Consider the following 17916-nt stretch of genomic DNA (forward strand, 5'->3'; position numbering starts at 1 on the left):
GGCAACTTTTTTTTTTGTGAAAAATCTTTAAAAACTTGCAAAGAACTTTTAATTTCAAGTAGTGAAAAAAGCTGGTCTACAAACTCACAACACAGCAATATGCAACGTGCCCTGAGCATGTAGATCGGCTATTTTCGCTATTCATTGTGCATCGAGCTTATCCATCATGCATCGGTGTTCATCCCTTCAGGAAAGCACTTGCACGTGCTTATGTTGGCTTGGTTCCTATCGTGCTAATTGGTCTACTCACACACGCACCTGTAGACAGACGCACGCACGCACGCACGCACGCACGCACGCACGCACGCACGCACGCACGCACGCACGCACGCACGCACGCACGCACGCACGCACGCACGCACGCACGCACGCACGCACGCACGCACGCACGCACGCACGCACGCACGCACGCACGCACGCACGCACGCACGCACGCACGCACACACACACACACACACACACACACACACACACACACACACACACACACACACACACACACACACACACACACATAATATAAATACACAAAAACAATCTGTCATAGAAATGTATGTATCCATACAGATTCGCAAACACATTGCTTGAGTCACGCTGACATAATATTACAGATAAACAAACAAAAAGAAACACGCACATGTAAATTGACGCACGCACGCTCGCACACGCACACACACACACACACACACACACACACACACACACACACACACACACACACACACACACACACACACACACACACACACACACACACACACACACCCCCCCAACCCTCTCCTTGCTTGACAGATGGCACCTGCCACAGTGCCAAAACACAGCCCAGGGGCCCGGCTTCCCTAAAGTGGCTTTCAGCGCAGGGGGAATGGAGTGAGTGATTTTTCTTTTATGGTGTGTTCAGGGGTTTGTCTATTGTCTACCCACCAGGAATCGAAGCTGGGGGACTGTCAGAGGAAACAACATACAGTAACACCGCTTCAAGCATGCGCACGCACGCACACGCACACACACACACACACACACACACACACACACACACACACACACACACACACACACACACACACACACACACACACACACACACACACACACACACGGAATGCCACCTCAGTCCAGTGAAAGTCCGGCACACATAGCCGACTCAACTCTGTGACATTACCATTTAAAAACGCATTCATACCGGGATATACAAGTTCATAGCGCGTCACTTCTTTGAATATATTCTTTTAAAGCGAAAATGTTTCACTCAAATCTTTGCTTCTGGGGGTCCCTGGAACAAAATATATTGACATGGGGATCGGCGGCCAAATAGATATAATTTTGGGGGTCCTTGTCAACAAGTTTGAGAACCGCTGATACTGTATAGCAACATACGTTTTTCAGAAAACTGTTAGGATTTAAAAGACATTTGTAGAATCGACCTCAGGTCTTAATGGGTTAAAATTAAGTGATATTCAGGCTACGTAATGTGTAACAACAACTTCATTCAGTTTTGACAAACTGCATCAAACAACACTCGTTTTTCAAGAAATAATTTCTTATGTCACTATGTCTAATTGTGAGAAATGGGATATTTAATTTCCCCTTCATCTTCGCAGTCCATTTCGTCGCTCATTGTATAATTTGTTTAATTTCTGCTCGGAGGACTACTTGTAACGTTGTTTAAAATTGCACACGCTGCTTGACTGCTTCAAAGCTTTCATGTTTGGCACTGCATAAAACTGTCACAATGATGAAGAGTACAGTCTAAACCAATAAAAAGTTGTTTATCTAAAATATTTGATTAGGACAAATTGTATTTAGACACTGGAAACTGGTCTACATTTCATTAAGCAATACTAATGTATGCAACACTCCAAAATTACCTACTCAGATTCCTGGATATTTTGTGTCGTTTTCCTTTTTGAAAATTCCTGGACTGTCCAGATGAATCCTGGACAACACACACACACGCACGCACGCACGCACGCACGCGCGCGCACGCACGCGCACACGCACACGCACACACACACACACACACACACACACACACACACACACACACACACACACACACACACATGCATGTGCACATGGCCACACACAGGGATACGTGTGCATGCATACGGTAGCAAGACATACACGCACACACATACGCTTTCACACATACGATTGCACACACGCTTGCGCACACGCAGTTTAACCATTTATCTATGTTCCCACACAGGGACGTTATACAGGGACACAAATATTTTAGGTGCAGTAAAGGTTACATTCGCAAACTCATGGATATGTCCTCGTGATACAAAACGCATGTCACTCAGCATCCCATGGGCACAAGCAGCGGCGGCTCCGCCATATGGCAGCAGAGACAGCACAATACTTTGCCAGCCTTTCTGCCTCATCTTTGGGCACCCCAAGTTGCCAAACAGCCAGTCCATGGGTACAGTGTGTCCTAGGCTGGATCACCAGAGGAAACAAAGTTCTTAGTCTTGCACTGCTGCTTGGTGTTAAAGCGCTCTCTGTAGTTGTTTTCATGGGCCAGAAGTCCACCCATTACTATTCCGACAGCGGACGGACATGCCACTGGAAGGCCGCCAGCACACGCACGCACGCACGCACGCACGCACGCACGCACGCACGCACGCACGCACGCACGCACGCACGCACGCACGCACGCACGCACGCACACACACACACACACACACACACACACACACACACACACACACACACACACACACACACACACACACACACACACACACACACACACACACACACACACACACACACACACACACACACACACACACAGCCAAGACGCTATAGGGTATGCAGAAAGAAAATGCTTTTGAGGAAATATCCCTAGAACAACTAGTGCTTTAGCTCTTCATGGAGCCAGCAGATAACAGGGTTTTCCTTGCATGAACAGAAACATAGTTGGATGCCAACACACATTCTTTGTGCTTTTTCCAGGGAAAGCTGAGGAACATTTGGCCATGGCCACTGCTATCCCTCTCATCCCTCTTTACTCAGTCTGAGACAAGTCAAACTCTGTTTTACCTGCACACTATGCCAGGAGGCCTGGCATCAGGGAAGACTGGGAAGACTAAAGGCTGTGACAGAAACATCCAGAAATGTGTTTACGACACCCGGGTCCCTTTCAACGGATCACAACACGCTGGGAGCCAAACTGGGAGCGGGCCTGACAGGTGTGTTTTGATGAGCATGCAGTACATCCTGTTTCTCCTGGAGGCCAAGGACGAACACGGGGGTGGACTGCAGAGGTGCACAGAGCTTGACACATTGAGGAAGTCTGTGCAATGCCTTGAACTTCTGTGCGGAACGCTACGGTGAAATCCCAACTGGTCCAATATAAATGGTAAGAGAGGGCAAGAGGGCAGTGCAGAAAAAGGCAGAATATTTATGTCTGCTTCTAATTTCCTTGAGCTATGATGAATAAAAAATACATATGCCGTTGACATGGAAAGTGCTCTTGTGGAAATCCAGGGGCTACCAGTGCAGTTTATTAGTATCCTGGACAGGTGAACAGAAACAATGAATCACAGAGCAAAACCTATCATCCTCACAATGAAGCAGATCGAAGCACTCATCTCCACTACAGTATAAGCACACAAACACGGCCACACATGCACGCACATACACACACATGCACACGCACACGCACGCACGCACGCACGCACGCAGAATACAGTACAAAACATCAAAAATGTCATGGGCTACATACTGTAAATCCACATTTTATGAAAACAGCTCATCAAAGTATAAAATGAATGCTGATAAGACAAGCTGCTTAAAATCCTTCACGGGAGAAAATAATGGAAATATATGCAGGTTTTCAGTTCATACCGTTCTTTAATGACTTTAAAAACAATCTGATTGTTTAGGGACATTCCAGTCTCCCTGAAGCAGGGAGTTTGCAGTGGAGATTAATGACGTGACTACAATGGCAATTGTATTTTCACAAATACATTTAAGGAAGAAAATGTACCTCTACCCCATTATCAGTGAACTTGAATGGCAACTCATTTCCTTCTATTTTAAAAACCCATCTAGTCTATGTAGTCCTTACATCTCCTTCTATTTAAAAAACCCATCTAGTCTATCTAGTCCTTACATATCCCCATTAATTTCTCACACTTTTCTTGTAAATGTGACTTGACAATTAAGTTTGAATGATTGATAACTACTGACCTCTGTGTTCGCTTGAAAAATGTGCATAGGCCTGTATGTTGGTCGTTGTTTGTATATACTGTATGTATGATAAACGTCAGGTCCCACTGCAATGGAATCTCCTGTGTATTTTTTAAATAAACAGGGTAACTCTGTTGGAACCCCCATTGCTTAACTAATGCTTAACTAATGCTAAATAGCATATAGTTGAAACGTTTATAACAGTGTTTACTAATGCTTAGTAATAACGAATAATACTTCACAAATGATGAATTCATGAAGAATTAAGTATTTTCTAATGCTTAATAGTGTATAGCTATTATAAAGTGCTACATCAACTCACTTGTTCTGTGGGGAGAAGAGGTAGACGGACCAGTTCTCTCTGTTCTCACACCAGCCTGGCTTGTACACCTCCATCATCTTCTGAAGACGAAAGCACAAGGACTGGAAGGACAAGAGAGGGAGTGAAAGGAGGTGAGAGGGCAAAACAACAACCAGAATGTAATCATCTATTCCCATCCGTTCTTAATTTTGACATTAGCCTTGATTGTGACCTTGGGCTTTGACCTTTTCAACCTAAAATGTAATGAGCCAACTGTTCATCGCAGCCTGCTGATCATTCCCACAAAGTTAAGTGAAAATCATTTGACTAACAGTCACACCTACACCTTGATTGTGACCTGGGCCATTGACCTCGTCAACCTAAAAGTTAATGATCTTTTCGAGGAAGCCAACTGATCGTTCCCTCCGAGTGTCATGAAAATCACACGCACGCACACAAGAGGATAAATTACAATACAACCCGTAGCACTTGCCCTAGCCTTGACGACCTTGCAGGATTATGCAAAGGCTAAAATGTAAATTAGATAGCATGTTATGTAGACAGATGCCAGGTCATTGTTGGCCTGGCATCCTATAGTGTGTATAGTTTCAATGTAGGCTGATGATAGGTTCTTGGTTTACATATGTACAGTATTAGTTATTATTAGATTATTTGTTTACTTATGTATTACTTTATTATTAGATTACTATTTTTATACATTTGATGTATTATGTGTATTATGATGTATTATGATGTATTATCTTGTGTCCTTGCTTACTGTAAATCGCTCTGGATTAAGAGCGTCTGCTAAATGCCTAAACTGTAAACTGTAAACTGTAGCAATACCTTGCCACACATACTGTACCATAAATACACCATGTAGGCTACCCTGCAACCCCCTTTTCATTGAAAATCTGTATTATGCCCTGATGATGGCCAACTAGGCTGCTATGGTATTGTCCCTGCCTGCTTTTGTAGTTACGTTTTGTGCTACCCTGCAGTGTTTTTGCTTTGATCATGTGATCGTTTGGGTTAAGTACCATCTCGGAATAGCGCATACAACTGTACGGGAACTATGTATTTATGAGTTGTACTGTACTTAACAAAGTCTGCAGGGATGTCTTACTTACATAGTCTGTCTCCTCTTCCAGATCTGGCCTGTCCTTGTGTGCGTCAACCTGTGGGAAGACCTCGGACACCAGAAACGGGCCCGGGGCCTTGCCGTTACAGTCACGGTGATCCACACCTCCGCAGCCGCTACCTCCCTGGCCCCCGGTGGTGGTAGACGCCCCTGACCCAGTGACACTCCTCCTGGTGGGGTCGGGGTGGGCCAGGGGCAGACCCGGACCCTTCCAAAGCTCTGGGAGTTCCAGCGACAGAGCCCGCCGGTCCCTCTTGGGAGCGTATCGTCTGGAGAGGAGCAGGGGAGGTGGCAGGGCGTGGTGCGGGAGCAGAGGGTGGTGGGGGTTGGCGGCGTGGGAGAGGAGTGACTCCTGTTCACTGGCGTAGGCGTAAGAATGTGTGCTGTGAATGCGGAGGCTGCCGCCCACCACAGGGGCCCGGTAGCTCCTCCGACCCAGGCTGTTCCAGCTAGACCTGCAGGTGGAGGTGGAAGGGAACATGGCCCTTAAGTTATCAACGACACGTTAAGCCATTCATTTACTTTTCATTAATGATTAATCAACTATCAATAAAGAAAGTTTCAAAGTCTCGAAACTCCAATCAAATGTATTAACGTTTTATTCAAAGGGGAGCAAATAGGGATATCAACCTATCCCCGTATGTATGATTAAGGCATAAGGAAGTCATTAAGAATTCATTAATGTAACCCCAAATCAATGGCTGAATCTCACCTGCGGCTCCATGTGGTTTGAGGAGGGAGAGGGCGTCCCCAGTTGTGGTAGGCAGAACTGCGACCGTGACGCTGGAAGAGTCACAAGCCACTGTGATCAGTATGGAGACACACACATCACATTATCTATACTAGATGAACATTGAGTCTCACCCGGAGTGAGCACAATAACAAAAGTATGGCACAAAGTATACACATAGATTTAACACTATTGCCAGGTGACACCTAACTGCTTTTTTGGTGGTGAGTTTTGTAATCCTGTGAAGATTTATGTGAAATTAAATGAGTTTCCAAATTGATATGGAAATCAATTGGTTTCTGTTAATTGCTAATAATGTTTTTTTGTGCAGCAGTGTCCTATGACCCAGATCATAATGCTAGAACATTAGCCTACGTATGAACAGCTGGCAATCTAGCACTGACACAATACTACTGTGTACTTACACTACTCTAGAGGTTCAGTCAGGAACACTCACGTCAAAGTAAATCTAACCATTTATTGCATCAAATGGAACAAGTGGCTCCGCTCTCTGGGATGTTCCCTGAATATTGTCCAAGCAGCATGCTAAGCAAAATCAGGGAACACTAAGCAAAACCCCCATAGGAATACAATAGCGGGCCTAAGCAATACATTGACATTATTAGCTTGAATCGGCAGACATAAAATCACAAAGTATTTGAGCCTATGCCAGACTCTGATCAAAAGGTGCATGCTGGGGTGGAGGAGGCTGCTAAGCAGCAGCGGATGTGGAGCAAGCAGCAAGAGAAGCAGAGATCTAGTGAATGCAACGCCGTGTCCCTCTCTGTTCTCCATTCACAGCTCTGCTCTCTCAGCAGAGCTGTGAAAGGAGAATAGGAAGCTAGGCTGATTGTTTACAATCAGCTGACTGACAGCCGATTACAGCTGTAAGCGTGTAAGACTCATGTGTCCTGCATGAACTAACGCTAAGCTTCATTTATAGAGCAGTTACAACAGTGAAATGTATTGTAAAGCATGACCAACATCTCGTGTTCAGTTGAACTGAATCACACAGCAGTGTAACCCAGTGTAAACATGCGTGCTCTCGCGCGTGCGTGCGTCTCGACAACCAGTTCTGCACCACAATAAGTTGCAATCAACAGCACTTTGTTACTATATACATGCCTCAGTGCAGTGCATATTCTCAACTCTATTTGCTTAAACAATATTTAAATGATAACCACCACATCACACTATAAATGCATGCATGCACTTGTGCTACAGTAACATTATATCCATATGCATTTTCAGTGGGGGGTCGATAGCAGTGTACCCCATAGGTTCTGGTGACTGACAGCGAGTTCAATTCCCGCCCGCACCCCATCAAAACAACTTCCCGCAGCTATGCGGCCATAGAGTGGCAGAGATGTTTAAACGGAGTCGGCTTCCCACGCCTCCATTTACATTAGAACCTACAAGGCATAAGCCAAGTTAAGCTATACTGTAATCATCTCTTTGACTCTCCCCACGTCTGAAACGTTCTCTCTCTCTCTCTCTCTCTCTCTCTCTCTCTCTCTCTCTCTCTCTCTCTCTCTCTCTCTCTCTCTCTCTCTCTCTCTCTCTCTCTCTCTCTCTCTCTCTCTCTCTCTCTCTCTCTCTCTCTCTCTCTGCCTTTTTTTAAACTTTTTTCTATGCTCTTTCCATACTGTATCTTTTTCCCCCTGTCTCTTTTAGTTTTTCCTTTTCTCTTGATCCTCAATCTATCAATTTCCTTACCCCTTCCCTCCCCCCCCACCCCACTCTCTCTTTCTGTACAATATCTTGGTGGAGACAGAAGAGAAGAATCCTCAATTAATAGAGGTTACCATGGCAACTAGAAGCCGAGTTGGACCTTGCAGAAATGTCTTATTTCTGTCCTTCTCTTTACTGTGCTTTCGGTTCAATAAGCAGAATAAGTAAGGAGTTACTGTGCTTCCTGTGGCATGTGTGTGTGCGCGTGCGTGGACACACACAGTGAAAACAGCCTCAGGCCACTGTTAACCGACTGCTGGACAAAATGATTTACATTTATATCCTAAATCCATCAGTTAAACACCAGGGAATATATGCACACACCTCACTACTGACACACACAGAGAGAGAGAGAGAGAGAGAGAGAGAGAGAGAGAGAGAGAGATACAAGCTCACAAGGTGTCGCATGGAGTGTGTAATTTATAAAACATCTCACTGAATACCAAATAACAGATTTTACATTAAACTGGACTGTTAGAATGTGATTATTAGTCTATTACTACCTAGGAGTGAGAGGAAAAAAAGTTGAAAAAGTAAGCACCTCTCTCCACACAGGCTACGCAGTACCATAAGCATGCACGTAACCGGTCAGAGCTGTCCTATCAATCGATGCCAGACTAACCGATTGTTCCAAGGAACTTCCTCATAAGGTCATGCTCATAAGGTCATGCAAATTATCAATTTCATATATTTCAATTTCATATAGTCGCTAGCATCAATGGCGGCAGAAGGTGGCAGGAAGGGGTACAGGGAGAGTGAAGTGCTAAAGTTTGGATGTGTGTGTGTGTGTGTGCTTGTGCACGCTACGACACGTGCATGCTAATTGGTGAACGTGCTCGTGGCTGCGGTGGTTAAGCGCAGTGGGGCTCTTCATGGGGTTTTAACTCGGGGGTTAAGTGCTCTTCTCTGTGGGCTTGTTCGTCAGGTCTGAGCAGGGTGGGACGCAACGTAACTGGGGGTCTTTTGTTAAAGGACTCCATGCTAAATTGAGGCAGATGGCCAAATGTCATGCAGGGGGACAGGGGGGGGACGGGGGGACGGAGTGACACTGTCAGATGGAAACCTTGTATGTCCAAAACTGTTGCTTTTCAGGACATCAGGAAAAAAAGAACCTGTGTTCCAATGGATCCAATGTAGTTATTATTTAGTCACAAGCTCTTTTTAATGCTTTTCATTGGTTCAATATTTATAAAGCCCACACACAAACACTGAAGCACTTTCACCGAACTTGTATATCGGATATTTTTGCTTTGACGCTCTTGCATGGCCGACAAAGTAGCACACTATTTTATGAAAAGTCACAGCCTCTTGCTGCATCTTGTTAGAGCTCTCGATGGGACCATGCTCACCCAAACGTGTTTCAGCACAAGCGTTTTTGATCCCATAACTTGGAAGGATGATTGCTCTGCGATTGGCTAGTTTGCTGTTAGGCCAACTGAGGACGGACTGCTTCTCTGGTTGGCCTAGTTCGTCATTAGGCGAACTGGTCTAATGCAACTTGAACTTGCTCAAGTCAGTCTGTGAGAGACAGTCGTGTACAGTATACTTATGGCTACTTGTACTTGTGTAAATATGTAGATAATTATTTTTTTTTTGTGTTCTCTTGTTTGATCTCCTTTCCCTCTTCCTACTTCTTCCCCTTTTTTCTATACTATGCACAAAAACTAATTTCACCCACTTTTTTACTTCTGTAAACCTGTGATCTGACAAAATTCTGATTCTGGCTGGTCTGTGGGCCCAATCCAGACAAAAGAAAACATTTGAGACACATCTACTGAATATGGCACTGTCAGAAGATGAAAGACTCTGTCTATGGTTGGACATGTATTGTTATGATCAAAACCCTGACAGCTCTCGAGTCTGAACAGCCTTGTTCAATGTATATTTAAGGCAATTTTTTGCTTAGTTCTTTAGAAAGCTGAGGGCGGAGAGTGGGAAAGATACGGAACACGCCTAGGGCTGGAATCAAACCGGTAATATAAATAATAATAATATACATAATGACGCACAAACCATTCACCCACTGGCAGACCCAAATGATGAATTTCTAACATACATTTTAGACGTTGCTGCACAATCTGGATGTGTCTTCGTACATATGCCTGTGTGTATTTGTCCGTGTGTGTTTATTCCGGTGTCTCCATGCACATAGGTATTTACTTATTTACATGCATGTGCATTTGTGTCAACGCCTTCAACTGTGTGTATTGTACATATTTCATTAACCCATTAAGACAGTTTTCTGAAAAACTTGTATTTCTATATCAGTAGTGCTCAAACTTTTTCATGTCAAGGACCCCCAAAAGTATATGTATTTGGCCACGGACCCCCACCTCAAAAGATTATCTTCCAGGGTCCCCCCGGAAGCAAAGATTTGAGTTAAAAATGTTCGCTTTAAAAAAAATATATATATATTCAAAGATTTGTACAAATGTGCACAATTTTTCAAAAATAGCAGATCTAGAAGCTCATAGTGCGGCACGAGGTGATGCGCTATGAGCTTGTAGATCTGCTATTTTTGAATAGCCAAAGTATAAAATGACACAGATGCTTTCCCGGTTTTAATGAGTTAAGGTGATTTTGCAAGGCCACATGTCAGTGCAATATATGCGTACAGTATGTCTGCAAATTAGTTTCTGTGTTATATCCTTTCAGTCACACAATTGTACATGCATAAATTACCAGGGATAATGATCGTCTCTCCAGGCTGCTCTTGCCCAGGCTCTTGATGCTGCTCTTCCTGGTGTCCTGGGTGATGCTGTGCCTCTCTGAAGAATAGGAGGCCCTCTGGCCCAACATGGACTCCTGGGTGAAGCTGTGCCTCTCTGAAGAGTAGGAGGCCCTCTGCCCCAACATGGAGTCCTGGGTAAAGCTGTGCCTCTCTGAAGAGTAGGAGGCCCTCTGCCCCAACATGGTGCCCAGCTCCAGGTGCCCGTTGGGGGTCAGGGTGCAGATCTTAGGGTCTGGAAGGAAGGGAGAGACCCTTGTTATGCCGTGAATGAAACCTGAAACCAATGATGCCCCCCCATTCATTCTTTCCATTTGATAGACTTGGTCAGACAAAAATTACCATCTTGCTCAAGTCATATAATCTTATTATCTGTTTATTATGAAACAGGGATCTGTCATCGAACATCATTTCCCTAGACTCCAAAGGCACTGCCCTGAATTTTTAATATATCCTACCCTATACCGGAGAGGCCGCCAGTTATCAAATTATTGTCTTGGGAATGCGATAAAAATAAAAAAATCTCAAAAAATTCAATGCTTCATGGGTTGTGTAATTGATAGAAAAGTATTAATGTTTTGGGTGAACTAACTACTCCTTTAAGTAAATGTGTTTATGTGTTGCTTAACCTGTAGTAATACATCATCATTTATTAGTTAATATATATTTTGTATAAATAAAATAAAATATTTTTGCAAAGTAAATAGTAACTAAAAAGCAGAATATTTATCCTCGTAATGGAGAATTAATCAAATAATGGAATAGTAAAGTAAAAGTACCTCAAAAGTGCAGTACTTGAGTTAATTTACTTGGTCACCTTTTACGACATAAATGTATCGTGCCTATATGTTTTGTTTGAAAAATAATATTGAAGACTTGATAAAATGGCTATGTTTTGCAATTTAAAAGAGCCATTCATGTTTTAGCTCTGCTACCATATGGTTTAAGTAATTGATATGCACAGGATAACTTGTTTGTTATCACACTTGTTTGTGTGATTTCTCTCTACTGTCACACAAATTATATCAACAGATGGTTTTAGAAGATGTTTTAAAGCATCTTGTTTACTTTCCGGAACACCCTTTATTATGTATCAATTTTGGATACATCTTCCCGACTGTTGAAGCTCTGTTCCAGGCTGGCAGTTTTTGTCCATCTAAGTGAATGCCAAGTAGGCCTGCTGTACCTCAGTGAATAAAGAGGTGTTTCTACTTTATTAACCCAAACTCAACCTCTGATCAAAACAATCATTTTTACAACCAACTTTAGTGTGCCAAATTACTATAGCTACTGTAACTCCAGCTCTTTCTGTCTGATAAGTATACAGTACCTCCATGTCCACTTTTTTAATTTTATAAATGTTTTATCACCCAGTGCCAATTGCCTATGTAATCCTGGGTGCTACTCTCCCTCTGCCAGCCTAGGGAGAGCCAAGAACTGAGCTCATGCCTCCTTCAATGCATGAGGAGCTAGCAAGCTGCTTCTTATCACCTGACAGGGGGGATTTTCCCGAGCAGAACGTAACGCGTGGAAGGAACACGTAATTCCAACCAGTTCCTTTCCCCTCCATCAGGCGCCCGGCTGACCAGGGGGAGGCAGTATAGAGACCAGGATTACTGCATGTTTTTGTGAGGGTAATGTCCATTTTATATGATGGCTATTACCTTCTTGATCCTCCATGCACACACACACACACACACACACACACACACACACACACACACACACACACACACACACACACACACACACACACACACACACACACACACACACACACACACACACACACACACACACACACACACACACACACTCAGGTTGTCAGAGTGTGGAGTGATGAGAGGAAGTGAAGACTACTTGCACTCAGAGCTCAGACTGAACTGAAGACAAGCCAAACAACAACAGGCGGCACTGTGCTGCATAACAGCAACATGTTGTGTGCTAATACTCTTTACCGCGCACGCGCACACACACACACACACACACACACACACACACACACACACACACGCGCGCGCGTGTAGTGTGTAAAAGTGACTAATCCACCTGATCAGCTGTTCAGGTTTAATCCACTCTCTTTGTTTTGTTTGGTTTTCTGGTAAAGGCGATTTGACCAACCTCATTCCCAGTTTTATCTCCATCTCACATGGAGATAAAGCCTGGGGAAAGGCTGCCAAAATAAGTGCCTTCCTCAGCGTGTGAGGAAGGCTTGACGCCAAAACGCATACCAGTACCATAAGGACTTCGGAGTGCTGGCTATTATTTTCTTATCTTAACACAATGCACCTGTATCCTATCTCCTATATAAATCTGGTGACATGTGCCATCAATGATTAAGACTTTGCTAATTAATCTACTGAAGGCGCTAGCTGTCCAAGTCCAAGTTTTTGCAAGTGTTGAGCCTATTAGATTGTCTAACTTTCTTTGGCTTGAATCTACATTAGTGTAATCCTTACTGGCAAACACATAGATCTCATTAAATGGGAGTCAAGACGGACGTATTTAATTGTACTAATTTAATGTGGGCATCTGTGGTGATTTCTATAGGGGAGGTGTTTTTTAGACTTGGAATCAGTTATGGGGGTTTCTTGGTTTCTCTGTTACTAATGAGAAATGCTGGCATGAACGCCTATTTAAAAGTGGTACTGTGTGGGTAATCTGTGTTATTGGTCAGTCACATAACAGTCACATTCACTGGTCTTAATCTGGTTAACCAGTCTCATCATGAGTCTGTCCCACAGCCCCGACAGTACCCCCAAAAAGGCAGGTTGCCTTTCGAGGGAATGAATGATGTAATGTTATCACTGATGATTTGGCAACACATTTAAATCTGAGAGCGTATAGATTCACTGGTAAAAGCATTTATTTAGAAATGTGGTCTCTCAGATTATTGGAAATGAACGAAACATTAAGGATGCAACGCGTTGTCGCCTCACCAGACAGCTTGAGGGAGTCGTTTAGCTTTTCACTCTCATCAAAGTTGGAAGACGAGCGGTCATCTTCAGAGTAGGACCGGTAGGCGTCTCCCTGGACAGAGGAGGAGGGTGGACAGACAGACAGAATCAGTAAGGGGATCATTTAAAGACTAATTTATGCTCAATTTATGCTCCGAAACTAGCAGACCTACAAGCTCACAACTCGTCGCCTATACGTCACATTGTGAGCCTGTAGGATTGTTATTTTTATAGATGAAGCATAAATCAGGGTTGACCACTTGAACCCTATACTGTATACTTATATACGGGAGTCCCTGAGGGGGCCCTACTAAACCCCCTGCTCTTTCCCTCTACACCAAATATAGCCGCTGCTGACAATAGCCGATCTACAAGCCGAATGTACACACCAATCAATGCACACGGGATACTGTAAATCAGCTATCACCACACATTCAGGGAGAGATGGAGCCTCTGTCATGACAAGTCTTGTATCTTATTTCCTTGTGGCTAAGTATAGTTACATCTAAGTCATGGCAAGCAGTGTGTTGGTACTTGGAAATAAAGACCATTGGCTGTTGGCTGTTACTGTCACAGCTAACAATACAAATTGTTAACTGTCAATACTAGTAAGTACTGAACTAGCCATTCTTAATTTGATTCAGGATGCCTTGTGGATGTCTCTCCAATGCGGTACACTGACTGAAGGTACGCTACAGTGTATGACCTAGACCCTGTGGACACCCTTTCTAATTTGCTTTTCTAATTTGTGCCCTTTGTTCCACTGAATGGACATCTTAATGCTGCAGTACTTAAGCTGCATAATATTCCACTTCATTACAGGGGGTGATACACAGTCCAACTCCAATGCAAATTCAATTACATACAACCAAGTGGCAAGAAAAGAAAACAAGACGGTTGTGCAAACTGTCTTGACCTCCTGTATCTATGGATCTGATAGATGGATGGATGGATGGATGGATAGAGAGATTCTTCATTAATGCCAGAGCGGAATTTGAGACTCCAGTGAGTCTGTTGTGGAGAGATGCCAGTAATACACCAGTGAATTAGGGTTATAATGGGAACTGGGAGTTCTACTGTGCTTCCCTGAATTTTGGCTCTGCAAAAAGGTGCCATTGAATCACTGTGTCCTTACCTCGGCCTGGAAGCCCTCAACCAAGATGGCCACCAGCAAGTTGAAGAGGACATAGTTTCCAAAGGTCATGAGGGCCACAAAGTAGAGGGCGGCTAGCGGAGAGGTAGCGGCCATGCCGTTGTACAAGACCGCGTTCCAATCCTCCTGCGTCAGAATCTGGGGGCCAGGCATACACCCGCAAACATGCACGCACACACAGACACACAGACACAGGAAGATATTAAACTGCAGGTTGTGTGTTTTCGTGTGAGGGTGTGTGCATGTATGTATGTGTCTGCGTGTGCATGCTAACATTGTGGAACTGGCACCTGAAAGAAGAAAACCAAAAGGACTGGTTTGAAAGAGAAACAGACAATTAACTATTCAAAACCTATACTTTGTCTATACTGAGTCCCCCAGGGCTCTGTACTTGGCCCCCTCATTCTTCCCACTACACCAAATTTCTTTGCCGGAAAAGGACGATCTACAAGCTCACAGGGAGAGAAATCAACGAAACTGACAACTTCACATATCTGAGGAGCAAACTTAGCAAAGCTGGTGGATCAGACGATGGTGGATTAGACAAAATAGAATCTATTTTGTCTAATCCACCATCATCTGATCCACCATGCTCCATGCATAGGTCTATAGGAGAGTACAGGAATAACTCAAGTAAGTAATCTCCTAGCTTCACAAAAAAACACACACACACACACACACACACGTGCACGTGGACGTGCACGCGCTCACGCACGCACACACACGCACACGCACACACATGGATTGAGAACCTTGCAAGCACACAAAAATGTGCACACACTCACATACACTCACTTACAGAGAGTCATGAACAATCTCAGTCGTACAAGTATGTGCAATTACCTGAAAAACGGTGACAATGGCCCACAGCAGAGAGTCAAAGTTCTTCCTGTCAGGGACTGTATCGCCAGACTCTGTCCTTAGACTGAACTTACAGCCAAAAATATGCATCCCCAGGATACTACAACAGAAAGAAAGGAAGGAAGGAAGGAAGGAAGGAAGGAAAGAAAGAAAGAAAGAAAGAAAGAACGCAGAGCGGCTGTAAATACTCTGAACACCTTGTTATACCATGTATGAGTCAGGGTTCTTGAGTCAATTGAAGTGGCATTATAGAGAGAGAGACAGAGACAGAGAGAGAGAGAGAGAGAGAGAGAGAGAGAGAGAGAGAGAGAGAGAGAGAGAGAGAGAGAGAGAGAGAGAGAGAGCGCAATATGACCAGGCATTGATGCCCCCGCTGAAGGACACTTCAGGCCTTTTGTGCGGCTGTGTCAGTGTCAGTGAGTCAGCCTTTGAGTGTGAACCCTGAAGTGTTTGATTGCTATCTGGGATCCAGAGCTAATAGCCTTCAACAACACACTGGAACTAGCGGAGGAATTCAATTTGCAGCTATTGACTGGATGTAGAGGACTTGTCCAGGAAGGAACACACAAAGGTTAAAGCAATGTCCTCTGAGTCTGTTAGAGAGAGAGAGAGAGAGAGAGAGAGAGTGTGAGTGTGAGTGTGAGTGTGAGTGTGAGTGTGAGTGTGAGTGAGAGAGAGAGAGAGAGAGAGAGAGAGAGAGAGAGAGAGTGTAAGAGTGAGTAAGTGAGTGAGTGAGTAGTCGAGCGAGTGCGTGCGTGCGTGCGTGCGTACGTGCGTGCGTGACAGAGAGAGGCTACTATTGACCAGTGGTGTAAAGTAACTAAGTACATTTACTCAAGTACTCTACTTAAGTACAATGTTGAGGTGTGTCTACTTAACTGGAGTATTTACAATTTTCAATACTTTTACTTCTACTCTATTACATCTCAGGAAAATACATACAGGAAAATACTGTACTTTTACTCCACTACAATTGTCTTACCTGAATATAAAGATGAAGAGCATTAGGAGCATGCAGAAGGTGGCCACGTTGTCCATGGTCTTCATCAGCACCACCAGCTGTCTCCTCAGGGCCGGCATGAACCTCACCAGCTTCAGCACCCTCAGGAGCCTGAAGGTCCTCAGCACAGACAGACCCCCGTCCGACTGGCCCACAATCTCACACACGCTGGACAAGAGACCAAACAACACAACCAGTGGTGTAAAGTAACTAAGTACATTTACTCAAGTACTGTGCTTAAGTACAATTTTGAGGTATTTGTACTTTGCTTGAGTATTTCCAATTTCCAGTACTTTTACTTCTACTCCACTACATCTCAGAGGCAAATATTTAACTTTTACCTCACTACAATTATTTGAAAACTTAAGAAACTATAGTTAGTTTGCAAATATAAATTATTACATTATAAAACATACATTAACCACTTCAGCCCTATTTTATACATAGGCTATTTGAAAATAGCCGATCTACAAGCTCACAACGTGTCGCATCTGCAATTTGTAAAGGGTCCTAGAAAAGTCCTCTAGGCTTGGAACCAGAAATGACCCCGCCCCCCACCCCCCAAATGTTTACTGTACATATACGTTTATTGCTACTCGTGTTGATTATGTCTTGTTTATTATTGTATACAATTGTATGGCTTTAAATGTCTTAATTAATTGAATACACAGTACCACAATGGAAACAAGCCCTATAGGGATTTAACAATCATTGTAAACCGTACCTCTGTACAAGAAAAACCTTTAAAAAAAAGTACATTAATACGATATTAACCACTTAAGCCGTATCTCATCATAATGACAAATTGTGAAAATAATCTGCAAGTTCAAGTGTTTTTTGTTTAGTTTTTTTTAATAAACATTATTTTAACTGAGGTGCCAGGTTTTATGTTGTCAAAAAGCAGGAAAATAGCCAAAGAGCAATTACGTCCGTGAATGTGAAAGGTGAGTAAAAAATGTAATAAAAACCAATACAAAGAAAGAAGACAGATTGCATGGGGTGGGGAAGGTTAGGATTGTTTGAGAGATGAAGGGTGGGACGAGGAACTGAGAGATGAAAGATGTAGATGTGTACAATCGACATCTATGCGATGTGATGGCCTGAACATTTGATC

General features: G+C 43.6%; 1 protein-coding gene across 1 annotated transcript in view; it reads right to left on the reverse strand.

The window, feature by feature from the left end:
- cacna1ib (calcium voltage-gated channel subunit alpha1 Ib) overlaps positions 1–17916 on the reverse strand; it is a gene marked incomplete at its 5' end in the record, with an annotated part of 168381 nt that overhangs the window by 77573 nt on the left and 72892 nt on the right. The window contains 9 exons of the mRNA XM_084071481.1: positions 4523–4623; positions 5632–6097; positions 6355–6425; positions 10786–10843; positions 10958–11066; positions 13771–13861; positions 14924–15079; positions 15785–15902; positions 16785–16970. Of these exons, the coding sequence (XP_083927607.1) occupies positions 4523–4623; positions 5632–6097; positions 6355–6425; positions 10786–10843; positions 10958–11066; positions 13771–13861; positions 14924–15079; positions 15785–15902; positions 16785–16970 (1356 nt within the window). The remainder of the gene's footprint in view (positions 1–4522; positions 4624–5631; positions 6098–6354; positions 6426–10785; positions 10844–10957; positions 11067–13770; positions 13862–14923; positions 15080–15784; positions 15903–16784; positions 16971–17916) is intronic.

Source organism: Gymnoscopelus microlampas (genome assembly GCF_963454915.1).
Source record: "Gymnoscopelus microlampas genome assembly, chromosome: 2".
Classification (NCBI taxonomy): domain Eukaryota; kingdom Metazoa; phylum Chordata; class Actinopteri; order Myctophiformes; family Myctophidae; genus Gymnoscopelus; species Gymnoscopelus microlampas.